This window comes from Rhamphochromis longiceps, linkage group LG1 (assembly GCF_057381845.1).
Source record: "Rhamphochromis longiceps isolate RC_006_pf linkage group LG1, R_longiceps_female_GT1.1, whole genome shotgun sequence".
In the NCBI taxonomy this organism is placed as follows: Eukaryota; Metazoa; Chordata; class Actinopteri; order Cichliformes; family Cichlidae; genus Rhamphochromis; species Rhamphochromis longiceps.
This window is the reverse complement of record NC_140557.1, coordinates 27,724,644-27,751,338: the sequence shown is the minus strand read 5'-3', so window position 1 is coordinate 27,751,338 and position 26,695 is coordinate 27,724,644. Positions and strand designations below refer to the sequence as shown.

Sequence of the window (26,695 nt, the reverse complement as noted above, 5' to 3'; positions counted from 1 at the left end):
TTATTTTAACATCTGAAGATCTGGCGGAAGTGCATCATTTCTCCTTTTACAGGACAGTTTCTGGTAAAGGGAACATGTCAATCTTTAACTTAAAATTAGATCAAATGGTGAAAACATTTCTGCACCTGTTGCTTTGTTTCACTGTGCCACTGAGCTCTTATCCACACCCTTTTGTAGTGTACTTTAAAACATTTGGACATTTGGTTCGGATCTATCTTAGGCCGTCTGTTTGGAGCAGCAGGAGAGCAGCCCTTCATTGGCTCCACATTGTCAAGTGCCTTCCCTCTGGTCAACCACCCAGCATTTGGAGCCCTCTACACTGCCGGAGCAGGCAGGCCGGAGTTTGGAGGCCTGGGCTCTCTAGGCATGTCAGCTGCTCTGGCTGCCCATCCCCAACTAGGAGCCCTCTCTGGTAAGAGGATGACATTTGAATTGTGGGTAGCAGTTGGTTAAGGGGACTATACCTTTAATCTTCTCCTCTCGTCTCCTCTCCTCTACTTTCTGACCCGACAGAGTGGTGGCGAGCTGCCGAAGCCCATGGACGGGGAGCTGCTGCCTTTCTCCCCTCTTTCATCGGCTTTCCCCCATTCTTCGCCCCTCACATTCAGTCCAATCACAGCGCCAGTCCTGTTCCGATCAGGATGCCCGGCAAGAATAGCCATGCTGCACCTAAAGGTACAGCGCTGTCCTGGGAGCTTATTTTCATTGCTCAGTCTTCCCCCTAACCCTCCCATAATCACTATCTGTGCATCTTCCTCCACAACCTAAATCCACTTTGCCCTATGATGAGATTTCTCTTTTTCGAGCCAGATTTAATGACTTTCAGTCCTCACTTAGTGATTCTGTTAACCTCTATCTCCCCGCTCTTTCCCTCATGTTCGCTCTCGTAATCTCCGTTTCTGGCACTCTTTTAATTTCACAGTATCTTTTAATTTATCTTTTATTATGTAAACCACTCGTGTTGGGCTTGTGCCTCGCACAGCTCGCATGTTAGATGAGATACATGTATAAATCAATATTTTTATTAGCCTTATTTCAATCTGCTGTTAGTTCCACATATTCCATTATCGCTTGTTGGAAAGTTCTTAGGAGAGATGAAGCTGATTAGTAATACAGCAGAATTTGTGTTTCTAGGGGTGAATGGTGCAGTGAATGGAAGCGGGGCCTGCCCTCCTGTCACACAATCAGGGAGCTTTTCTGCGAGTCCAGCTCCTGTTCAGGCACCAACCAAGCCAACCAAAAATTCAGATCCTGCTAATAGCCAGCGTCGCAGCCCTCAGAACAATCCCACAGAGATGGTGGAAAAGACGACTCAGAAACCTAAAGAGAAGGTCAGTGCTGAGATCAAAATTACTCCTTAATTTGAAATAAGCCAGTTTGTGTTGCATAGTGAAGCTGATTTTTACAATGTTTTGTTTTTTTTCTCAATTCAGAAATCAAGGAAGAAGACAGCTGACACTTCTGTGGTGAGCAATAGTGAATCAGGCACATCATCAGACAGCTCAAGTGATGGGTCCCTCAGCAGTGATCTGGAAGACCTAGCAGAGGATGATGAAGACGATGATGACGATGACGAGGACGACGAAGAGGAGGACAAACACAGCGAACTGTCTGACACAGAGAAGCGGACAAAGAAGAAAACAAAGGTAAAGAGGAAAAGTTAAAATGAGTAAAAACATTAGGAAAGTGAAGGTGAAAAGAAGGAGGCCACTGCGCCCTCAGCTGCTCCACATGGTGCACTTGACTGCACTTGGTGCGCAGTGCTTTCATTCACTAAAATAGTGCCCACAATGTTGAATGAATTAAAATAAATTATCACATACCACAGAGAAAGCCTTTGTTCAAACAGTTCTTTATTTCATGCCCGCACCAGGTTTTGATACCCAGCACTGGAACTGCAAAGAATGACAGACCACTCTCTGGGGATGCCAACAGAAAGAAAGGCACCCAGGCCCAAAAGGTCCCCTCCAATCCCCCGACCCTTGTGCCCTTACCCTGCTCTGTCTCTCCTCCCGCCTTGTCCCAAACCTCACCGCTGGCTCTTCACAGCTCCAGGTCCCGGACAGAGGGACCACAGCAACACTTTAGTGTGATCCAGTCCACTGGCCTGGCTGCCAACTCAAAGCCCCTGGCACTCCTCACTCAACCCCGCAGGGAGTCGTCACCGTCTTCCTCCCCCATAGCTCTCACCACATCTCCAAAGGCACCGTCCAGCACCGCTTCGCCCAAACCTCCCAAGCTGCTGCCCTCCAACTCCCCTCCGCACCTTCCCCTCTCCCTCTGCTCCTCCCCTAAGCCTCTCTCAGTTCCCTCTCCACCCCGCTCGACTCTCCCGATGCCTACCTCCCCAAAACCTTTTGGTTTGACCTCATCTTTAACAAGCTCCCAGAAGTCCTCACTGAAGCCACCAAAGCACTCTGTCTCTGGCACCGCCAAATCCAACAAAAGGAAACTTTTGGAAGCTTCACTAGCGCAGATCAATGAGTTCAGGCTGCGACAGGTAAGCCTGCCTGATAACATCAGTTAAATAATGTCATTTACGCACACAGTATCCTGTGAGAAAAATATTGCTTCACACTCCGCTTTACTGATCAAAGTTACTAATAACAAATTGACAATAATGACATTATTCAGTGGAGCTGAGTACGCAGTCAGATCTGCAGTTCTGTTTATCTCTTTTCCCTCATCATTACCATACCATAACCAGCCTCTCTCTCTCTTTTTAAAAAAAAATCTGGTGGCTGTTTTCAAATTTTTTTTAAGACAGAATCCAAACAGCTTCCAGACGGCTACAGATCTGTTAGTGTAGCTGCGCAGTCAATTAAAAAGAAAATCATAACTGTTACAGTTTCTCTTACATACCAGTCTGGGATTTTATATCAAAGGGAAACAAGTGCCAAACAGCCTCATCAAAATTAACATGGCCTGGAGCTGAATCTCACAGCTGCAAATGGACATCAGTCAGCATCTTTGTTTTGTATAGTAGATGCATTACTTTTTTTCTTTTTCTCTTTTTACTTTTGCACTGGGATTGTCATAGAACAACAACTAAACATCTAAGCTATCTGGATACAAATGTGACAAATTAAAGGAAAACAAAAAAACGGGGATTGATTCTGTGCAGTAAGGGAATCTGTTCAGCCTCTTATGGTATGAAGGTTTTTGCTGGCACTGTGGTCCACTTGTCCTTCTAGAGGGCACGTCAAGGTCACTGTGAGTCAATACAAAGTTGCTGTGAGTGGTTATCTTTATCCTATCATTAAAACAAATTGAATAGGATGGCAATTCTCACTCGATGGGACAGAAGGCATCACCGAATGGTTTGAAGAGTATGAAAATGATGTGAAATTATATGCTGTGATCTTGACAGTCACTAGATCTCAATCGAAATGAATAACTCTAAGGATTTTGGGGCTGACATGTGCAAAACACCAAATAGTGGAATATCTTTTGGAATATATGTGAGTTTCTTTTAAGTAGACCCTAGCACAAAGTGTTTGCTTTATGGTAGCTTTATGCTAGTTTTTCCAATTATTTCGTGTTATTACCCAGAAGTTTCTTTTTTATCTTTTGTGCGAATGTCACGAGTTTCTCTTATGATGTGGCGAGAGGAAAAAATGCTTGCATCAAACTTTATTGTCATCGCTGCTACTGTGAATCATGATATTTGTACAAAGGGGTAATTGCCAGTTATACTGACCATCAGAAGTATTCAAAACATTTTTTATGCAGGAGTTTTACTGTTATCCTACAGTGTTATAGTAAAAGCACAGGAGACCTTTCAGTTTAAGTTAGCACGTATGTTGATAAAGATTTCCTTCCAGCTTTCATAGTGTGTTGGTTTATTTGATGATCACTTCCGCAGCCAGTAGTTTGCAGTGGATGCTGGCCAAGCATGCTTTATTAAGTTAAAATCTCCTCTTTTATGAACATTGACTTTTTAAAATTTTAAACTTTAAAATTTTTAAATCAGATTTTTCAGAATTTTCTGACTAATTTGCATTGGGTACGTTTAGCATACTCCTGTAGAGATGACACAGATAATGCCTTTAGTCTTGTTACTTTCCTGAGGCAACCATTGCTTGTGCACGGATTCCACTGTATTATTTATGGGTTTCCCGATTTCAGATGAAATGCTGTAAAAATTGACATTTGACATTTGTACTTTTCACTTCACAAATTCGATTTCTCCAGATGAAGAATGAACGACAGCACCGTGATCAATAAGCTAAACTTATTGGGATCAGCGTATTCATTTCCCTTTTTGTTTTTACCAGTATAGAGAAGTTTACAGCAAGCCGAATTCCCCCTGTGGTTTTCAGCACTGTTACTGTATTTCATGGTCTGTGAAATTGATTTGTTTCACTTCATATCACATCCAGTTGAAAGTGCAACATTAAAGTCTAACCTGCCTTTGCTTAAACACCGATTGAGCCAAGCTGGTCCTCGCTATGAAAAAAATAAAAAATAAAAATAAAAAAAACAAGCCAAAACAAAAGGCAAACATGTCTAGCTGTATGGTGATAATGATGATGGAGCTTTTCAAATGTGCAGACAAGTAATTACAATTTTAGAGAGATACACAGTGTCTCTTTTCTGTAAACTTGGCCGAGAACAATGCCTTTGGTTATTGCATTTATGTTCTTTTTGTTTCCCTAAAAGAAGCTTAGACACAGTTAACTGTACCAGTGTTCAGCATTGTAGTTTTGTCACCTGCTCAAACAATCAGCAGTGATGTGAACTGACAGCTAAAGCAACTCTACTTTGTCCCATTTCTTTTCTGTTTTTTTCCCTAACCTTTCTTTGTTGTTCCCATTCTGTTTCCCTCTCTGTCCCTCCCTCTGACTCCATACCTCTCCTTGTTCTCTGCCTCTCTCCTCCTCCTCTGTTCCCAGACTCTCATGTCCCAAGGGCAGACGTTCCCAGCTGAGCTAAAGAAGCAGCAGCAGGGGCCAAACAAATCTCCCAAGAGGACATCTCTGTCTTCATCGCCATTGCCACTCGTCCCGCCTCCTCCACCCCAGAACAATCACTCCAACCTCTTCCTCTCAAGTGCCCTGCTGGGGCTCCCTGAACCCCATCACCCAAATGGAGTCATCCAAAGCACCACTCAGGACGCACCTTTGGCCCTCATCTCCAAACCTCGCAAAGACTCTGCCTCTCAAAGCAAGTCCCCTCAGCGTGACACTGATGCTGGGTCGATGCCTGTCAATCTGAGCACAGGGGCAAACAGGACCCAGGCAGCCGGCCAGGCTGGGCCTCCGTCACAGCCCTCCACTACCTCACCCCATGCTACAACAGGCCATGGATCCAGAAAGAACAAGACCGCCAAGGGGAAGGGACAGACACCAGGGCTAGGACAGGGACAGGGACAAGCAGACCCTTTAGCTGCCTGGAAGGGCTTCTCTCAGAACCATCTGGTGCAGTCTCTAGTAGATCTGTTTCGAGGAGGAGAGTCCGGGATTGGGATTCCTGGAGTTAGTATCCCTGGAGTTGGAATTCCTGGAGTGGGGATCCCTGGGACATGTAACCCCACAGCTGGGCTCCCAGCCAACAAGGAATCTGATGACTCAGGAGATGATGATGATGAGGAGGATGATGATCTTGAGGAGGAAGAGGATGAAGAGGACTCAGATGATAGTCTGTCAGGTTGGTACCTTCTACGGCAGTGAATGTAACTTTCATAATTAAAAAAAGGAGCTAAAGATAAAAATCAGGTCTGACAGCTAACCATTATATTAATTACGGATTACTCTTCTAATTATTTAGATTAGTCAGTAAGTTTAATACCAGTGCTGGAGAGGAAACCCAGGTCAAGCTGAAGTTACTATCATATAGGACAAAGAAAAGTGTTAAAATCTCACAGCTCAGAAGCTGTGATTCTTAAATAGTGTGCATTTTTGCTTGAACAAAAAAAAAAACTTGTTTAATTTGTTTTGGCAGATGAACTAATCAAATAATTGGTTATGTCTGTGCAGTTAAGAAAATAAAAAAAACCCAGTCATTAAAAAAAGATATTAAATGCTAATCCACTTTGGTGAATTGATGCCTCTCTGTTTTTTAACTCCTCACCTCTCTTTGCACACTTGTGTCCAATTTCAGAGTCTGACACCAACTCGGACAGTGACATCTCTGGGAAGAAGGTGAAGGAGTTAAAGCTGCTGCCATCTGGATCATCTAAGAAGGAGATGACTCCCCACAGGCTAACCAAAGGCCCAGAACTACTGAACACCTCAACGAATCACACCACCACCAGCTGCTCACCACTCAACCTCCAGGTCATCAAGACTCCCACCATTGCCACCAGCTCCAGTGCCTTGGCCTATCACAGCTCTCCAGGCTCTTCCTCCTGCAGCCTAGCCTCTCCGTTAGGTAATGTATTCAAAATGCTGCATTGGGAAAAGTATTAATGCAAGAGGTGAAGGATGAGTTTTAGTAGGCTCTCTCTTGCTGGATCTTTTCAGTCTCACAAACAACACTGTAGTATGCTGCTGGAGTAAATTCTTTTTCCCAGAGGGAGTATATTCCCATCAGCCTCATATGAAGTGATTGTTACATTTAGGAAGGCAGGAAGAAAGCAGTTGGTTGTCTTAGCTTACCCAGAGCTCTGAGGTCCTGCAGGGCCATGCTCGAGAGCCTCGACAACTTGTTTGGTACAGCAACAAGGTTGATTTCTGCCTTTTTCAATGCAAAGAGATTACCCAGATCAGAGGAAATAGGATATAAGTGCAGCTTGCCAGAAATATTTCAAGCAGACATTTCCAGTCATCTACTCTAAGTGACATTTTCTCTTATGTGTGTTTTGTGCTCACACTTATGAATGTGTGTAAATATATATACCATAGACATGGTGTTAGTAAATTTCTTAAGTTAAGGAAATCTGAACTTAAACCATCTCTCCACAGGTTTAGGAAAGCGGAAGAGGGTGATGGATGAGAAGGAGTTGATGATACCTCTGGAGTTAGGGTACGTATAAGTGACAGATTTCAACAAACACACTCGGGTTACATTTTGCTTCAGCCACAGATGTACTCATTTTTTTGTTTTTGTTAACATAGTGTTATTTATTCCGTCTCCCAAACCTAGGTGGCGGAGGGAAACTAGAATCAAATCGGTGGCTGGACGGCCGCAGGGCGAGGTGGCCTACTATGCCCCTTGTGGCAAGAAACTGAGGCAGTACCCAGATGTGATGAAGGTACCTGGGCCTCATGGCCTCACAGCACGCTTTGAATCCGTGATACAGATTCTTTTGGGCAAAAAGATGAGCAGTTTTGTTTGTAACAGCGACTACTGCGGGATGGTTTATGATTTATCACGGAAGGATTTTTTCCCCCCTCTAATAACAGCAAAACCGCTCATCCACATTGCTCAAAGAAATGCTTATGTATCAGGATTTGTTCTATATTATCTATGCTACTGCTCCAGCTGTCCCTCCAAACCCCCACCCCATGCCTCCACCCTCCCTGCTTTCTGTGACCATAATAGTGACAGATGATATTCTTAGATTCACTTCTTGTGCCACTTTTTTCACCTCTCCTTCTCCCTCCCCGCCGAATGATTAATGGTTAGTGTTGGGATGCACGACTTTGGCCCCATTTGTACAATTTAATATGACCTGCGGCCTTCTTTGTTTGTTTCATCAAAAGCACAAACACACAGATTGTCTGAACTGCCTTTTGAGTGTTGTCGTGCAAACACACGCGCACACACACACACAAAAAAGAAAAAAACTCCATGCAGTAACATCCACTCGCTGCTAGTCAGGCAGGCAGTAGGCAGTAAAAGCCTGGCGATGCCACAGATAAATAAGAAAGGGCCTGAATTGTGCACCCCAAGGTCAGAACCATTTTTCCCTCCTGAGAGCTGTTGCTCTTTTTTTTTTTTTTTTTTTTTTGTCCCCTGGCTTTTATAAAGATTAGCAGCACTGCACCGATGCACTGTAACCGTAGACTCCCTTCCATCTAGTGCCTCCCAGTTGCTTTTCAATGTCGCTAATTTTCACATTTTTCCTTTTTTTTCTGCCTAAACCAACGCCATTATTATTTTCTCTTCTGTAGTATCTATCCAGAAATGGAATAAGTGGCATCACGCGTGATAATTTTAGCTTCAGTGCAAAGATAAGGGTTGGTGACTTCTATGAAGCCAGAGAAGGACCCCAGGTGACTGCCTTTCATCTCTCTCTCTCTCTTTCCCTGATCCCTCTTCATCTTTTCATCTAGCGGCAGGCAAAGCTTCATGCAGCGGTCACTGTCAGGGCATGAGTAGGAATCAGCCAAAGCCCTCAGTAGTCCTAGTTCATAGACCTCGCACTGTGCATGGAGAAATGTAATAATCAGCTGACATTACTTCCACAGGTGACCACTGATATACTCCATGTAATGTCAGTGTGTGACACAAAGAGATAAACTAGGAAATGGATGTGTGTTTCTAATTGGAAGCAGAATAGAGGAAGTGCTAATATAGAAATACAGCAGTGCTGAGGGGCAAGAGAAACAGAATTCTTATTTAATCTGCTATTTAGCCTGTGTTTTATTGTGAATCACTTAAAATGTAATGATATATCATTTTCAGTCTCTGCTGAATGCAGAGCCTAGCAACTAATGATTTAATTGTCCTTTAGTCACATGAACTGATTCATGCTGGCAAGTCATTCACTGTTGCATCTCTCCACATCCCTCCCAATCTCTCTTTCTCTACTTTATTTTCTGTCCCTTTTTCCAGGGTTTACAGTGGAGCCTGCTGAAGGAGGAGGAGGTCATACCTCGTATTTTGGCAATGGAAGGCCGAAGGGGTCGTCCCCCAAATTCGGAGCGCCAGTTAGCAGGCGAAGGTGCCAAAGGTAACCGACGAAGGAAGGGACGACCCCCTAATGTAGGCGATCCACTGGCGCCTGAGGGCCCTAGTCCCAGTCAGGTCAAACTTCTGCGCAAACTAGAGGCTCAAGGTTAGCAGAGGAAATGAGCCCTGAAATATGTTTGTCATAAGTGTGTGTGCCATTCATCAACCAGCTATTATTCGGGTAGCTAACGACAGCGAAGGGGTCACAGTTTCAAATATTTTTTTTTTAGCACAAGGACAAGTTTTTTCTGTCTTCTGTTTTTTTGTCAGGCTTTTTTGTTTGAGCCACCTACTTTATCTGAATAATACTAACAACAATTACTTGTCAAGATGAATCACCATTGTTAACATGTCTTGTTCTTGTGCCTTTGTGTTGCTTAGCAAAGCCCTGCAAACCTGATTTTTCAGCCCTACCTATGTAAAAAATATTTGACATGTATTGCAGTATTTTAAAAATGCTAACGGATAAATATATCACTCTAAGTTTATTGTTGCAATTGCTAAACTTTATAAATGAAACCTTAGGAACGATCCCAGTTATTTATATGTCCAGTACAACTACAGAGGTTTCTCACCGGCACCGCTTTTGTTTCCACTTTGCAGAAATAGCCCGTCAGGCGGCACAGATGAAACTGATGAGAAAACTGGAAAAGCAGGCGCTGGCACGTGCAGCCAAAGAAGCTCGGAAACAGCAAGGTAAGCGAGTACAGGGCTGTAAACATGCTGGCGGAGGTTATTTAATTGGTCAGTCGGTCACTTCAGACTACTTTGATCTAAATCAACAGAGTATAAAGCCCAGCAAGAACTCATATTGCTTGTATAGCCTTTGTTTGCATGTAGGTTCAAAACTGTTTTCATCATTTTTTAAGCTTTAATCTTCTTTCTCCTCTAATCTTTATTGCATCCAATCTCAAGACTGTTTGCTTAGCTCTCGCTTAAATTCAGAGATGTAGCTAGACATGTTATACATTCAGAAATGTATAATGCACCAGAACATTTAAACAGTGGAAAACAATTTTGATCCCAATCCCGAAGATCACTTAGATTTTTTTAATTTAAGTTTTCCAACTAGACAGCTCAAATCCATCGAGTAAATGTGCTGACACGAGTGACCCAAACATGAATACCAGCCACTTGTGACTTAACTGTGGATGTACCCTGTAGCTGCTGTGTATCTGTGTGGGGCCAGTTGTTAATGAATTTGTCCCTCAAGGATCCATGTTAGGCCCGCTGATATTTACCTTGTACATAATGTCATAATATCTGACAGATGCAGTCCAGTATTGTAAATGCTTAGAAATCCGCTGAGGCAGCTTGTTTTCCTTCATGTGTATGTATCTGTCTGCAAGTTCAAAGGTAATTCTGAATACTGATTAGCTAGGTTGGGGCGATGATTGCTGATCTCTCATGGATCAGAATGTCTTGGGCGATCTGGGCACTAGCTGGGCTCCAGTTTGTCTCTTGACAACAGTAATAAACAATAAATCCCCCAAACTGTCTATATTGGATTGTGGAGATCTCCTTAAAAGCATTAAACAAAGCCAATCACAGTGCCATTCAGTTTGTTAAACAAGACAGCATTTTCATCCACCTTACTGCTGTGAGTTTGATGAAAAAGTTGGATGGTCATTACTGGCGTGAAGAGAGCATCGGCTGCTGGGATATTTAACACCCTTAGTTCCCTTCAGTGCTAATAACCACAACAACAGACCGAAGAAGGCTCGTACAAGGAGCCAGGGCCAAGTTTTAATGTTTACAGACAGCAAGCAAATAAATGAAAGCGGAAAATAACTTTTCAAACTGGAATGAGCTGTAGCTGTAGCTCCTTCCAGGAGCTCTGAGAGGTTTTTTTGTAACTCTTTCAGTCGGTGTGGCCATGTGTCTGTATGAGTTGTTTTGAGTTAAGCGATTCATGATGAATTGAGCTATCATCTGTAATTATCAGACCTGACCTACAAAAGTGATCATGAGGTCGCTGAGATTTCCTGCATAAGCGAAGCATGAATGTTCACAAATTAACCAAAAATAAGCACAAATGTCAGCGTCCAGAAAATTAGGATTGAGACATGATAGTGAGAGACCTGCTGTACCCTAAAGCCATAGATGTAAAGTGTTGTTTAGATTCTAAATAAAATGTGCCATTTTAGCGAGGTCGTCTATGCATGTCGATTGTTTTCGAGTCACGGCCTTATTTTTACAGTACTCTGTTTTAATTTAGTCCCTGAATTTCTCCGTGCCTTGCTAAAAAAATACATTGTGATTTCAGCGAGACCTCTTAAATAAATAAAGCGGAACAACTCCGAGTCTCTCAGATATGAATACAGTTGGAAGCCCGTGTTTTTATAGGTCACTTTTCTAGACACTGATGTAACACTGATTTGACTCTTGTAGCTATCATGGCAGCGGAGGAGAGAAGGAAGCAGAAAGAGCAGATCAAGATTCTCAAGCAGCAGGTGGGTCTTCTTTGTGGGTGTGCTGACTGCATTTTTCCCGTCTTTTCCTTATCTAAGTGTCCTGACACACACACTCCCTGTGAGCACTGCGGGAAATGTTGAATTGTTATTTTTTGATCCTTTAAAGCTTACTTTTCAATTACCATTATTACTTGTAGTGCTAAACTTGTTGTTGTGACTTTCTGCCCGGCCCAATTGGAATAGAGTGGTTGGAAAGTGATTTTATCTGGGGATGTCTAAAATATTAAGAGATTATGTTTTTCTTTTTTTACAGGAAAAGATCAAGCGTATTCAGCAAATTCGGATGGAGAAGGAACTCAGAGCGCAGCAAATTTTGGAGGTACAGAATCTGATCCAGCAGCACCTCTGATTAAGCAGAACATTCCTGGATAGCTACAGCCCCTCAGTCTATAGTGTTTTAATCTTCCTAAAGCTCATTACTGAACAGCAGCATGCATTGGAGGGAGTTGCGTCTTCTTAGGCATAATTCCACATGGAACTAATGCTAAATTGGTCTTGGTTGACGGCTGTTGAATATTAAAATGGCTGTTGCTGCCTCTTCAGACCTTATTTAAATTGGACAGAAAAGTCTTTTTTTTTTCATCAGACAACAGTAACAGTTTAGCATAAGTGGGTCGAGGGGGGGAAAAAAAGGTGCCGTTTTCTACACACAAACACACATCCAAGGATGCAGACACGTTCACACAAACACACACATATGCAGGGCCACACAATTATACTGTAGGAGCTTCAAAGTGTTTTAGCAGGACTAAATCAATTTTGAGTTGACACGGTTGGCAAGCCACTCTTAACAGGAGGCTTCAACATTTTCACAATTACGTGTTAAAGAGATACATTATTCATTTGCTGTGTTTTACAAATTTGACTGGCATTCAGGAGCATGAAATCTTTGCTCAAACCAGAAAACTGCAAACAATCAGTTAAAGTGCTGCAGAGCTCAAGTCTGATTGGACTTGATGTGCCTGAATGATATACATCTCCGTGATTCTTGACTTTAATCTTTATTCAAAGGCCAAACGGAAAAAGAAGGAAGAAGCCGCCAACGCCAAAATACTGGAGGCTGAAAAGCGTATAAAGGTATGCTTACAAATGAAACTCTTGGAAAAAATATGGAAAACTGTGATATACCTTTATTTATTTATTCATTTGTCTTCAAAAATCCTGTTCATTGAATTGTATAATTCATTTACCGTGTTGTGGGGCTTTTCCATCAGCCTGTATTTGTACTTTTCACGATATTAATACAATGGAAGCATATTGATTTTTCTCTCATCTTCTCATTCTCGCCTTCAAGGAGAAAGAGTTGAGGAGACAGCAAGCGGAGATGCTCAAACAACAGGTAGGCACTCTAAACAACTTACTGAGCCTCTTGAACCTCATAGTTACTGCTGAATAAAACCATTTACCTCAGACTTGAATAAAAATTTGAAGGTGCGTGTGCGTGTGTGGATGTGTTTATACTTTGTGAATTTAAATATAGGCATGCGTGAGTGTGTGTACGTGAGTATTTCTCTGTTTAAAACGCCTTGCTTATTGGTATTGGATATTACTTCTGTTCCATAATATTTTGCCAACTCTCTCTGCCAGGAGTTGGAGAGGCATAGACTAGATATGGTATGGGTATGTTTATTTTTGTACATCTAACACCTGCATCGTGTAACTGGTTGTGTTATGGTTGTCATAGCAATGCATTAAGTGTAGCACTGGCTGCTGTCATACTACATTCTTCTGCATGGCTTTCCAGCAAAACCAACAAAAGAGAGAAAGAGTCAGTATGCTGCCTCCATCTGCTCGTCCTGAGGGACAACTGACCCTGTCACGGTGGCCAGGCAGCTTCTTTCCCCCTCCCCCCATCCTCCCCTTCTACTCAGAATGCATTGCAAAGACTGCTAGCCAATCCACACTCACTGTCTCAAAGTGCGCTCGAGGAGTTTCCATCCATCACATACATTGTCTAACTGTTGTATTGGAGTAGCCTGTGTTACCCGTGAGTGCTTGACGATTTCGGCTCAGACGTTGAGCTTGTGTCTGTTCGTCCGTGCATCTGTTCTGCAGTCCACAGAGTGCTGGACTTTAACCTGCCCCATCCCGGCCTCTCTGTCATTCACTGTTCCTATACTCTGCACAATGAATGAAAACAGCTACTGAGAGTCATTTCGTCTTCATGGTGGAGACACTTACAGGCAGATTTCCCACCAGTTTGGTGCGGGCACCTTGGAATAAAAAAAAAAAGACCTTTGGGGGGGAAAAAAACAGAACAAGAATACAATCATCTTCACCATGGGGACTGTATGGTTCTATGTAGCTTTTTATTTTAGCCTGGCTCTCCTGCTTGTAGCCCTTCTTACTCATACACACTCACACACACAGTCGCAGCTGAATCTAAAGGTTCGCCTTCCTGTCGTGGACCAGGCCGATTACTGCATCAACCTCACGTGCACTACAGTGTTTGAAATTAGGAAGCGCGTTTAATCCCATGTGTTTAAAGTTGTCTCGTGTGGCCGTATCGCACTTGATTTATTGCAGTTTATTATCATAAAAGCCTTTAACGTCTTCGTTGTTTTTGATGAATTGGAAGAAGCTGAATGCCACAGGCTTTCTGTCGTTTTTCAAGTTTTCCATTTGTAGATAAATCAAACAAATAAGCACAAAGAAATATTGTGGCAGAGTGCTTGGCATCTAGCCTGTTTTGTTTATCACAATGACAAAACAGTCCTCACAAAACAGCCCATTTTAGTCAGCGAGAACTGGAAATGTCCTTGGCAAGCCCTAATAGTGGCAATTGTGTCTTTCTGGTGGATCACAGAGGGAATGACAGCCTGATATGGAGGAGCGGGAAACCTTAAGAGATCAAATAAAATGATAGTCAGTCACCAGTGATTCCTGTGCCCTTTGGCAGTAGACTGTGTATCATGCACCAAAGAACAACACAGACGTCTCATCCTCAGCAGTCACATACTGTGCTAACACTTAAGCTGCCAAAACCACTGAAGTGAAACTGCTCAGTTTGTAGTTACACCTCACAATCCATTCCTCTTTATAACCCCCTACTAAATATTACAGGTGTGATGTGTCCCCCCCAAAAAAGGCGATATCATTGATTCATGTAGCAGAATTGATTGTTTTTATCATAACTCTAATGACATGTGGCATGTCAGATGACTTCCGGCAACTAGTGTTTTGTTGCTTTTGTTGTGTCAGCTCTAGTTTAGAGGCGCCGTCACCGATTCCAGCTGCTTCTCTTTTTGAGCCTGTCATCACATCTATTTTGTACCGCATCTATGTGTTGCTTTTTGGTTGTCATTGTACTACTGTACTCTTCACTTATGCTTCCACCATACATGTGAAAGTGTATACATGTGAAGCATTGTTCTGTGTTTGTTCAAGTATGGTGCCTCTACTGAATTTAGTGCATCACAGTTTTACATTAATGCACAATTATACTAAGGCTGGCCTTGACTACTGTATGTACAACGTGTGCTTGTTAATGTTTGCCTGTTTTTTGTTTTTTTTTGCCCCTTTAGGAGAGGGAAAGGAGGAGGCAACATGTAATGCTGATGAAGGCTGTTGAGGCTCGCAAGAAAGCAGAGGTAGCCCATATGCACGCAAATAAATGCAGAAACACACACGGGCGCACAGTCCACTCCATAAAAAGAGCCTAAGTCATTATTCCCTCGATGGATTCCTGCTTCCTCTCCTTTATGTGCGCTCTTTCCCTTCATTCATTTTTTTTTCTGCACACTTACCAAGTCAAAAGATTCTGGCCCTCAAGCACTTTTCCTTTGAATGCACAGCAGCATTAGGCTGAATTCTAACACAGCTCAGCAAAGTCAAGTAAACCTTCTTGTCTGTTTTCTCACACACACACACACACACAAACACACATTTTTCTTTCCTAATGCTCCCTTGAATTTTGGACTCTCTAGGAGCGTGAACGCTTGCGGCAGGAGAAAAGGGATGAGAAGCGTCTGAACAAAGAGCGTAAACTGGAGCAACGGAGGCTGGAGCTGGAGATAGCGAGGGAACTGAAGAAACCAAATGAAGATATGTGTCTGTCTGATCATAAGGTATCTTATTATTATTATTATAATTATTATCATCATCATCATCATCATCATCATTATTATTATTATTATTATTATTATTATTATTATTGAGTGGACTGTTTTTCCTGAGACCACGTTACTGAATATTTTTATGTGGAAATGTGCGCCCTCAAGTGGTTAAAATAACATACTGCAAAATACACAAACTAAGCTGTCACTACTATTTTGAGAACATACACATAACATGTGACACACATGTTTTTCTTAGCTTCACTAATCGATCCTAATATGAGCAAAAAGAGTCATAATTTTACTGATATTGCTGCATCCAGGCTCTCCCTGAGTTCTCCAGGATTCCCGGACTCATCCTACCAGGACGTGCCGTGTCGGACTGCCTGATGCTTATGCAGTTCTTGCGAGGCTTTGGAAAGGTTTTGGGACTCGATGTGAACACGGATGTGCCCACGCTGGGAATGCTACAGGAGGGCTTGCTTAATGTGGGGGACAGCATGGGCCAAGTTCAAGACCTTCTGGTCAAACTGCTTTCTCTGGCAGTCTGTGATCCTGGTTTGCCACCTGGACAAAAGGTGAGCTGCGTTTTGAACTGACTGATTCTGCTTTAGGACTGTAGCTGAGACATAATCAAGTTAGTAAATATGATCCATAAGATACAAAACATTAACAATGCCACCATATGTAGCTTTATCATATACATTTAGGACTAACTTTAGGATTATAAAGATCTTGCACAAAGTCATTTAGAATGACTTCAAAATCAGTGTTTTTACACTTGACTTGACATTATTTTAATGCTGATGCCTCCATGCCTTTACTAGCAATGTGATATTTTTGTTTTTAGGTTAAAGGCTTGGGTACATTTTCATCTATTTAAAAAAAAAAAATATATATATATATATAATTTATTTGCTATCATCAACTTCCCTATCCTTAGACGAAAACCATGCTGGGGGACCACCTGACTAACGTTGGCATCAACAGAGATAATGTCTCCGAGGTGCTGCAGATGTACATGGGAGCCCATTGTGGAAATACAGATCTGGCTCCTTTGGCTCTCAGTTTGAAGACAAAGGCCTTTCAGGCTCACACGCCTGCTCAGAAGGCCTCAATTTTGGGGTTCTTGGCTAATGAGCTGGCCTGCAGCAAAGCTGTCATCAGGTAGGTAACTGACCACTTTGAGTACTTCACAGTACTGTGCAAAAGTCTTGCACAATACTGTGGAAATACTCCATATTTCACTTCCAAGGAGCCAAGCTTTCTTTTATTTATTTATTTGAGTAGTCTTGAGCAATAATTCTCCAGGGTTTCTAAAAGACTAGCAGCTTATTTTTAGTTAAATGACAAAGGTAACACGCCTTTAATGACATAAAATAGTATTTTTTGCATCAACAAGGTGATCCCCAAACAAACTATCTAAAGAAAATGAACAGTATCTGAAAGTCATATCCTCAAGGAATAGGACCTGAGGGGTGTATCTGGCCTTTCAGTTGATCCATCTATTGTTCACTGAAGCCTCATCAAAAAAGGTCTCAGTGGAAGAGTGGCTGTCAAGAAGCCATTTTTAAGAAAGAGGAATCGGGATAAAATGCTATGGTCTGCCAAATTACACAAGAACTAGACTGAAAATCAGTGTCAACGGGTTTGATGAAGTGATGGTGTTGGTGGGGCCCTTCCCAAAATTGGTGGAATTATGAACACGGAAAAGTATGGTAAGATTTTCATCCATCATGCAGTATCATCAGGAAAGGATGTGATGGGCAGCAGCATAATCTTTGATGACAGTGACACCAAATACACCAGCAATGCAGTAAAAGCATACTTCGAAAAACACACAGTCATGGATTGGCCTCCACAGAGCCTGGATCTCAACATTAGTCATTATTGAACAGAGAACAGAACAAAAGGCAACCAACATCCAAAGATTAACTTTGAATGTGTTACAAGAAGCCTGGAGAACTATTCCTAAAGACAACTTAAAGAAATGACAAGAAATCTGCCAAAGAGAGTTCACGCTGTGTTAAAGAATGAATAAACGTGGTCATTCATTAGAATTGTTGTTGCCTCATACACCGTTTTTCTATGTATGTTTGCACATGTTTCAATAGAATAAAAGAAAGAAGACTTTTGCACATTACCATATGTCAGTGTAGGATGTGTCTCTTCCTCTGAGACAAAATTAAAAATCTAACAGTCCTTTTCACCAACCACACACTGGAAAAAATTAGTTAATGCGGTATATGTGGTTTTATTTTGTTTAACGCTGAAATTATATCTGAGCCAGTGATGTTATTTTTTTATTGATACGGTGGAGAACAATTAATAAAGCTGCAGCAGGGAGCAGTAATTTGCAGTCCTTTTTATTGTAGGGAAATAATAAAAGTATTAATTTGTGCTCTGGGATACCAGCTGTTATATTAAGCTTTTTTTTGAGCTGTGAATGGTAGCCAGCCCCCATGAACTTTTACTCATTATATTTATTAGTTTCCGAGATTACCTAAAACAATGGATGTACACTGCCACAGCTATAATTAACAGAATTGTGTTTCCTCGTGCAGTGAGATTGACAAGAACCTGGATCAGATGGCAAATATGAGGAAAGACAAGATTATTATGGAGGGAAAACTGAAGAAGTAAGATTTCTTAACCCTAAAAATAATGTTTTTGTTCTCCATACTAGGTCAGACTAAACTCCTGTGTCCTTATACAGGTTGAGAACCATTTATGCCAAACGAACTGGAAAGAGGGAAGCCAGCATGGGTGTGGAAGAGAACCAGTCTGTTGGCACTCCATCCTCGGCCACCAAACGCAAGAGGAAACTGGGTGGAGACAGCGAAGATGACGACGACGACGACGATGACAGTGACGACCAACCGGAGGAAGAGGAGGAAGAGGAGGAGGAAGAACTAAAGAAGGTTAGAAAAGTGGAGACATATGATGAGGTAAGGTGATAGAGCCAGCTTCATTAAAAGAAGCTAAATGTTTGTGCAGTTGCTCAAAGACATTTCCTGTATTTGTTTGTTCCTTCTATCAGGATGAAGTTGACCATGCTACTAGTGTCGAGGAACTGGAGAAGCAAATAGAAAAAATGGCCAAGGTATGTCTTTCTTGAACACGTTTAAATGCTTTAAAGTGCATGAAAATCAGTGTTTGATTGATCCAGTTAATGTGGGATATACTCGAATATACAAAGTGAGATTAAAGAAAAATCTCCTGCTGCAATAGAAGTAATACGTCAGACACCTGCAATGCTAGACTTTGGAATTCAAGCTGCAAAATGTGTCGAAAACTACAATGTGATTTGTACGTTGTGTGGATATTTGTGTTGCCATAGGTCTGTTTACTAATGAAGGCACTAATTAGTTTGATAAATGACCTCATTAGCATCTTATGTGATGCTTCATATGTCGCACAGAAAAAAACAAAAACCGGTAGGGCAGATTTCTTCTGTTTTTGAAGGTCTGTAATTTCCATGTATGTTTTGTACAATTGCAGCAACATCATCAGACCAGAAGAAAGCTGTATGAGATATCCCATTCCCTACGCTCTATGATGTATGGACAGGATCGGTACCGCCGCCGATACTGGGTACTGCCCCACTGTGGAGGGGTCTTCATTGAAGCCATGGAGAGTGGAGAAGGTTGTTGCAGTACACCGCCCACTTTTTTTTTTCTGAATACGTATACGCTTCACTTTGCTTATCTGAGAGAATATTTGGAAAATGAATGTGTAATGGTAACATGCTCGGCAAGAAGACAAAGAAAGACCTTTTATAATTCGTGTAGCTGCATGTTCAGCTGTTTTGTTGCCGAGTGAAATCCGCAGATAGCATCTGTCAACACTAATAACACAGCTCTGCCTGTCTTCCGAAAGCAAGCGAATTAGTGTAATGTCCAATAATCAGGATCCAGTTTCAGTGTTACAGTAGTTCACTTTCTAACTGGAGTACGTTTTTCTCCTTTTTTCTGCAGCTCCAGAGGAACTGGAGGAGGAGCGACAGAGGAGGAGGAGAGCAGCAGAGGAGGTCAAGGTCAAAGAAGAACCTCAAGAGATTGAGTTGCAGAAGGAGAAACCCACCAACCTCGATGGGCAGAGCACTCGAACACAGGACTTGGAGCAACAGAAAGAGGAGGAGAAGAAACACGAGGGGAAGAAAAACTCCCCGACCCTCTTCTACCAGCAACCAGGCTGTGTAACCAAGCTGTGCGCTCTCAGAGAAGTCAGCAAGGACATTGGTAAAGAATCTGTGAAGGCAGAAGACAAGGAGAGTCCCCATGTGAGACAGAATGGCAGTACCCTAGGCACTCCTGTTACAACCACTATGTCAGCGTCCTCCCCCACTCACAATACCCTCGAGCCTGCAACAGCGGCAGCAACAGCTCCCTCCATGGTGACTGCTAACGACACAACAAACATCCCTCACCTGGCTTCATCCTCTTTATCTGCCCCGTGCCTGCCAGCTGCACGTGAAAGCCCAGGGAACACTCCTCCAACCTCATCCCCGGCTCCATCGCCACACCTTTCATTCCAAGCAAACGACCAGCTGCTCAGAGTGCTAACAGAAAGGAGCGGGCACTGGTTCAGTCTGCTCCCTCGCAACCCTTGTGACCTCTCCTCCCTCACCACAACACCACCAGGACCGCCCCGTGTGTCTCCTCAGGCATCCTCCACCCCAGCCAGACCCAAATCCCCACCTCCATCCCCTGCTCTCCCTCTCACCCCTTCTGCTGCCTCAGCCTCTGCCAGCCCACACCACCCAACTGGCATCCTCAGCTACCCACTATCCACCCTGCAGGTGAGAATCCTGGCTGGTAAACATGTTGCTATTATATTTCCTTTTGTGCACTACCACCTTCCTCACCCCTCTATTGTCCCTCTTTTCTCCACAGGTTAAGTCAGGTGTCTCTTTGCTAGGAGTTTCTTTCGCAAGCTGGCCCAGTGGAATGATAAGTCCCGGCCTGCCTTTGTGCAGCAGCCCTAGCCCCATGCCAAGTCACTCTGTAGAGGGCAACACAGCAGCAAGTGTCTCCAGTAAAAGTGAATCGCCTTTACCTCGCATTGAGAAAACTTGCTCTATGCCCTCTCCCGCCTTGGAGATGCCCAAATCCCTCGACCACGCCACGCCACGACCCATCCCAGAAGGTGAGCAACACTCGATGTATTATTTTGTATATATATAATGAGATCAGCCAATGCTATCCTTACTTAAGCCCAGTTTGATTTGACTGTAACATGTCTTAACTGAACAAAACATCTTCTTTCTTTCACACCCGTGTGCTCAGAGATGCTGACAGGTTGGTGGCGGGTGTCTGACATCGAAGAGCTCAGGGCTCTTGTCAATGCTCTCCACAGCCGAGGAATCAGAGAGAAGGCCCTCCAGAGACAAATGCAGAAATACATGGAGATCATCCCCCAGGTCTGCACCAAACACAGAGACGGTAAGTCTGGAAACAGCTCCTCTGAGCACATAATGATGTGCCTCAGATTCATTCATGCTTAGAAGCGTTTCCTTATAATCCCACAATAAATTGCTAATACTGTATCAGTGAGGTTTATTGAAGTTTATATGAACAACTGTCTTTCACTGCCTAACCCATGTGTCTGCTGTGTAATTTATCTAGTGGCCATGATTGAGCTCCATGAGTTGGAGGAGAGCCAGGTCAGTGTGGAGTCGGTGCGGGGCTGGTGTGTTGAGGAGCAAGCAATGGAAATGGACATCGCTATACTGCAGCAGGTTGAGGAACTGGAGAGGAAGGTCACCGCAGCCAGCCTGCAGGTTAAGGTGAAATAGTAACACACTAACACACTAGCACAAATATTTCTACATATTTTGTTTGTGAAATTTATGTTTTTTTTAGAGGCCAATAAACTCAACAGCTCATTTCCTCTCACAGGGCTGGACGTACCCGGACCCTCAGTCTGAGCGTGAGGACCTGGTGTACTACGAGCACAAGCCCCTGACCAAATCCACGGCCTCGGCGACAAACACGGGAGACAAGGAGCATCTGGAGGAGCGGGGAGAGAAGGGCGGGGTGATGCGTCACCCGGACAACCCGCTGGACATTGCAGTGACACGTCTGGCTGATCTGGAGCGCAACATCGAGAGAAGGTACCTGAGGAGCCCCTTAGGTACCACCATTCAGATCAGGCTGGATAATGTGGGTACGGTCACTGTCCCTGCCCCCGCCCCATCTACTAGTGCTGACAGGGAAGGGTAGGTCATTTCTCCAACCAGCTCCCCACTCTCCCACTAAGACCCTTTCCTCTCTCTATGTGTGCTTTTTTTGTTTCCCATATTACTCAAAGGGTGAGGGTCTTTGCTGATTTCACAGCAGATTTTTGTGGTTGCCTGTTGCTTTTTTTTTTTTTTTTTTCCTTTTTGTCTTGTGCAGCTTTTTGTGTGGGAGGGGCTCCACTCACTGCCATTTTTTCCCCCTAAAATCATCTGCATGGTGTTGTGCATCAGCAACCTCAGTTATAGGCTTACTTACAGCTCCTGCTATTCAGCATACACTTACCCTTCCTGCATGAGCGTCCCCCTTAACATGATAAAAAAAACGTGTGTACCTCTCCCCAGCACTCTATACTCCCAAAAACGTCATGCCTGTCTCTGCCCAGATGGAGCTTTTTACAGCATCTGGTTCAACTGACACAGTTTACTACAAACCCATTTTCATAAAAAGTTGTGTGGACTTTAAATAAAAACAAAATGCCGTGTTTTGAAACTCATTAAAAAGAATTTGTTTAGTTAAAAACGGAACATGTTAAATGTCGAGAAACTGATAAATTCACATTTTGAAACTTGTCTGTTTTCTTAATTTTTTTCTACACCTTTCCATTTTTGCTTGACATAAAGTTTAGCTTTGTTTCAGGCCCACCAAATGTTTTCAGCGGGTGACAGGTGTGGATTGTTGTAGCCAGGATCTTACTACAGATTGATTCTGAGCTGTGAAATAAGCAAACCGTTCCCTGAGAATGACACACTGCCAGCATTTGTTGCTCTAAATTGTGTGCATTTTCCCTAGCATTAATGGTGCCCATACCATAAGACGTTGGGTAGGTCTTACCCTCTTTAGCCTGCAGTCAGTGATTTCTGACTTTCAAATTAAGATTTGTCACACCAGAGACCAGTTTTGTACTTTGCCTCAGTCCATCTTGAATGACCTCTTAGAGACTCAGCCTCACATCAGCGCTCTTTTCACTACTGAACCTAACGACGCTTTACAGCGTCTCACACACAGTCTTTGTCCTGTCTCAACTTTTTTTAAAACATGTTGCTGGCATCAAATTCAAAAATGACCATAGAGCTTAAAATAAACAGTAAAATGCTGTGATCATGCCCCTGAACGTTATAAACACGAGCTTAAAATTATTTGCAAGTCACTGCATTTTGTTTTTATTCACATTTTACACAGCAGCCTTAGTTTTATTGGTTACGGGTTGTAGTTTGTGTGTAAATAACCCCACACGTTCCCATATGTGTATCTATTTTGATTTTCATAACCTTCCCTTAAATTCCCTCAGCAGCGAGGAGGAGGTGGCCCACGGTATGAAAGTGTGGAGGAAGGCCCTGAGCGAAGTGCGCAGCGCCGCCCAGCTGGCCATGTGTATCCAGCAACTGCAGAAGTCCATTGCCTGGGAGAGGTCGATAATGAAAGTGGTAAGAGAATAAAAGAACAGCCTGTGTCCACAATGTTAATTGAAAACTATTAGGAAAGTTTGTACTTGTTTTTAATGGACGCACTTATTTTGTAGTACTGTCAGATTTGTAAGAAGGGGGATAATGAGGACCTCCTCCTGCTGTGTGATGGCTGTGACAAAGGCTGCCACACTTACTGTCACAAACCCAAGATCACCAGCATCCCAGAAGGAGACTGGTACTGCCCGGCCTGCATATCCAAGGTATCTGAACCTTTTATTACTTATGATTTTTTTTAATGTGCATTTTTTTAGACTCATCTCAGGACTTATTTTACTCCTGTTTTGTAAAGTTGATGGTAGAAAGGCAAGAAGAAAAAGGACACATTGTAGAGTATATCTTGTGCATCTAAACCGCAAGGACACTTGCTCGCTCAAAGAAATCTCATCAGCTGCTCCTCCCCTAGAGTTTTATTGCTTGCTCTTCACTTTTATTGTCTGCAGCATGGATTTATCCCATTAAGTGACAGTAAAACTCATAAGTCATACTCATACTGATACAAGCTGAGTAACGATTTTTAACGCAGGCTTTAAAGAATTTGTGTTGATGCAGATGTGGTCAGCAAAGGGACTAAATATTATTGCTTGTCTAAGATATGGCAAATTGATATGACATTTTAGGAAAGGACAATATTAGGAGGATGAAACTAAATGGTTCCAGTTTGAATAGCACCCGAACTAAGGAAATGCTGCAATTTTGGGTACTTTTGCAGGCAAGTGGTCCATCCCCCAAAAGCAAAAAGCCTCCAGCCAAACCAGTAGCATCTAGTGGGGGGAGTAGCAAGAAGGGCGGAGAGGCAAAGAAGAATGGAAAGCAGGCCGGTAACGGGGAAGTGTCGGAGGATGACTCAGCAAGTGCCAGCAGTACGCCCAAAAAAGGAGCAAAAGACACCAGCAGGAAGAGGAAAACGGAGGAGAGTTCACCTGCTCTAACGACATCCAATCAGGAGACTACTGGGTGTGTGAAGCGAGCCAAGACGGCTCGAGACAACAACAGGGACCTGGGATTATGCAGGTATGTCTCCATGGCATGTTTGCACTTGTCTTTCTGTGTCATTTTCTTCTCAGTAGTTGCACAGTAATTTCCACCTGCTACAAAGCTGTATGGAAAGGTTGGAGGATGTGTTTTACATTTTCTGTTGTGTTTAAAGCCACAAAACCTCAGATCAACGTTTACTTGCAGTATTTCATTCCTGGAATTTTTCAGCACAAAGTCAGCTTCTCTTTTGTTTTTTAGCGGTTTTATTAGCTCATAAAAGCCTAAAGATTATGGGTTAAATGCAAACTTTAAACCTCCATGGACATATTTTTGACCAGCAGCAGAAACAAACTGTAACTGGTTAGGAAATGCTGTTTACACAACCACTTAGGGCAAAGCAGCACTATCTTAGCTTTCTTTTACCTCAGCTTTCAGCCTACTCAGCTTTCTGGGGAAATATCTGATTCTCCAGCTGTTAATGCTCCACTGTTCACCAGCTAGTCCTAGCTTTGTGTACCATAAACCCAAAACAATGATTTAAAAGAAACTTCCAGTATTCAGGCACAATGGGAGCCTCGTTCACACCCTTCACCCACATGTAACCGATCCCTTGTCAATCCAGAAATATTGGTTATAGCTGCTTAAACATAAGAGGAAATTATGAAAGAAAGCTTTTCTGTGTTACACACAAAGCTTATATTTACACAAAGTCGTGGCCAGAGTTTAACTGTGTGTTTGTGTGTCCTACAGAGTACTCCTTGCTGAGTTGGAGCGGCATCAGGATGCATGGCCTTTTCTCACACCTGTCAACCTGAAATCGGTGCCTGGCTACAGGAAGGTCATCAAGAAACCGATGGACTTCTCCACCATACGTGAGAAGCTTGTGAGCAGCCAGTGAGTTCCCATCGCTTCTCTCGGTTCTTTTTTCTGCTAAAAGCCTCGCGCAGAAGTTAAAGCAAGACCAGTGTTTTCAGTTTTGTTTAGTTTTTTTCAGGAATTATGTGATGTGTCTGCTGTTCTCTCTAACCTGAATATGTCTTCTTTTTTTTTTTAAATTTCAGGTATCAAAACCTGGAGACGTTCATCATCGATGTCAACTTGGTCTTTGATAACTGTGAAAAATTCAATGAAGACAATTCAGACATTGGTCGAGCTGGTCATAACATGAGGAAGTTCTTTGAGAAGCGCTGGACTGAGCTTCTGAAACAAACAAACTAAAACAAATAAAAAAAACACTTAAGATTAAAAAAAAAAAAAAAAGTCTGTTCAGACTCTTCTCCAATACACCCATTCAACTTTTCGTACCGGAGCACCAGGTGTTACTTTTTATTTTGTGATGGAGAACGTGGCTTTGCAGGATGGTAGAAGAAGAAGCCAACTCCTTAATAAGGAACCTGTGGTGTGCTTAGGAGAGGTGTCACCTTGAAAAATAAAAAGTTGTTTAGGTGCACTGGATTTATTACAACAGGGATGAAAGCCCCAAAGAGTCCCAGAGAAATGGGGTGTCATAGTGCAATACCATTCCCTGTCTCAGAACACTGCACTGAATGAATCCTCAAAAATGTCAATGATGTGTCTGCGCTAGAATACTTTCCACTACTTGTAAATAGTTTGTTTTTGTTTATTTGGGTTTTTTTGTTCGTTTGTTATTTAATCGTATTATAGTGAATGTATTTAATTTTGTAATAATTATTTATGAATCAAGGTCCACTTCATTTTCTATGAAAAAGGAGGAATCAGCCGAACTGCTTTGACTTCTGAAAAGGAATGTGTTATTGTGTTATAATTTTTTTCTCTCTCTCTCTCCCAAATATCAAACAAAGCCAAGACAAAAAAAAAAGAAAAGGAAAAAAGAAAAAAAAAAAGAGCTGTTTACACTGTTCAGTGCTTTGGGGCATCGGAGGACTGTATTCAATTGTTCGATCTGTAAAACTGCATTTATTTACAGCAACTGCAGAGGAACAGTTAGGCTGTGGTGATTCATGTGTATATACTGTTTATTAATGTCTATATTATGTCTTGTTTGGAACAATGTGTAAAAATTGTTTAAGAATATTAAGATATTGTTTATGCCTTAGAATGATTGTAGCATTCTATTTTAGTGAACGTGATGAAAACATTATCATAAATATTGTTTGTACAGTATATACATATCCTCTGCAAACACTGTGGTATCCTTAATCTTGGTAGTGCCTACCCTTCCAACAGGGGCATGTAGGGGATGTTATCGTTTTTAGTTTTCATTCTTTATGATAATTATTTTTTTATATGATTTCAATCCAACAAGGCCTCCAAAGTTGGACAGTGACACAGAAATCATTCCTCCCCATAAATAATAATAACTAAAAAGAGAAAAAAAGGAACAACAAGCATTCAGTTATGCTTCCATGATACATTTCCTCACAATCTGCCACAATACAAGGACCTAAGGCCATTTTTAACCACTGTGTTGAACCTTGCTGTGTGTTGTGGCCTGATGGAGGCAGCTAGATTTTTTTGTACCCAAGTCAAAAGTACTTGAAGTTACTTTATTTAAGATATTGTGGAATAAAAGTATCATTCTTTTGTAGGAGCTTTATTTTTCACTAGTGTGTGGCACGGACCTATTAAAAGGATGTTTTTCAACGTAAGTGACTCAAACTGGT

The 26,695-nt window shown here is 42.4% G+C and overlaps 2 protein-coding genes across 8 annotated transcripts in view; one reads left to right on the top strand and one right to left on the bottom strand.

Moving 5' to 3' along the window:
• Positions 1-26,680, top strand: part of LOC146678861 (bromodomain adjacent to zinc finger domain protein 2B-like) — a 70,490-nt gene extending 43,810 nt beyond the window's left edge. The window contains exons 4-38 of one of the 7 annotated variants that reach the window (XM_085403881.1): positions 221-412; positions 514-675; positions 1,135-1,331; positions 1,434-1,646; positions 1,874-2,500; positions 4,896-5,649; positions 6,103-6,372; positions 6,906-6,966; positions 7,087-7,195; positions 8,058-8,159; positions 8,722-8,839; positions 9,442-9,534; positions 11,230-11,291; positions 11,566-11,631; positions 12,324-12,389; positions 12,607-12,651; positions 12,900-12,926; positions 14,837-14,902; positions 15,239-15,379; positions 15,691-15,945; positions 16,311-16,534; positions 17,932-18,006; positions 18,084-18,315; positions 18,408-18,470; positions 18,869-19,013; positions 19,345-20,168; positions 20,263-20,515; positions 20,656-20,811; positions 20,995-21,155; positions 21,268-21,587; positions 22,898-23,033; positions 23,129-23,275; positions 23,785-24,086; positions 24,801-24,944; positions 25,112-26,680. In XM_085403881.1, the coding sequence (XP_085260007.1) occupies positions 221-412; positions 514-675; positions 1,135-1,331; positions 1,434-1,646; positions 1,874-2,500; positions 4,896-5,649; positions 6,103-6,372; positions 6,906-6,966; positions 7,087-7,195; positions 8,058-8,159; positions 8,722-8,839; positions 9,442-9,534; positions 11,230-11,291; positions 11,566-11,631; positions 12,324-12,389; positions 12,607-12,651; positions 12,900-12,926; positions 14,837-14,902; positions 15,239-15,379; positions 15,691-15,945; positions 16,311-16,534; positions 17,932-18,006; positions 18,084-18,315; positions 18,408-18,470; positions 18,869-19,013; positions 19,345-20,168; positions 20,263-20,515; positions 20,656-20,811; positions 20,995-21,155; positions 21,268-21,587; positions 22,898-23,033; positions 23,129-23,275; positions 23,785-24,086; positions 24,801-24,944; positions 25,112-25,268 (6,965 nt within the window). In that variant the 3' untranslated portion in view covers positions 25,269-26,680. Of the gene's footprint in view, positions 1-220; positions 413-513; positions 676-1,134; positions 1,332-1,433; positions 1,647-1,873; positions 2,501-4,895; positions 5,650-6,102; positions 6,373-6,905; positions 6,967-7,086; positions 7,196-8,057; positions 8,160-8,721; positions 8,945-9,441; positions 9,535-11,229; positions 11,292-11,565; positions 11,632-12,323; positions 12,390-12,606; positions 12,652-12,899; positions 12,927-14,836; positions 14,903-15,238; positions 15,380-15,690; positions 15,946-16,310; positions 16,535-17,931; positions 18,007-18,083; positions 18,316-18,407; positions 18,471-18,868; positions 19,014-19,344; positions 20,169-20,262; positions 20,516-20,655; positions 20,812-20,994; positions 21,156-21,267; positions 21,588-22,897; positions 23,034-23,128; positions 23,276-23,784; positions 24,087-24,800; positions 24,945-25,111 lie in introns of all 7 variants that reach the window. The other 6 variants (XM_085403859.1, XM_085403889.1, XM_085403904.1 and 3 more) reach the window with 6 other exon arrangements.
• The window catches only part of LOC146678860 (uncharacterized), a 112,712-nt gene that overhangs the window by 76,682 nt on the left and 9,335 nt on the right, over positions 1-26,695 (bottom strand). The gene's annotated exons all lie outside the window — the stretch shown is intronic.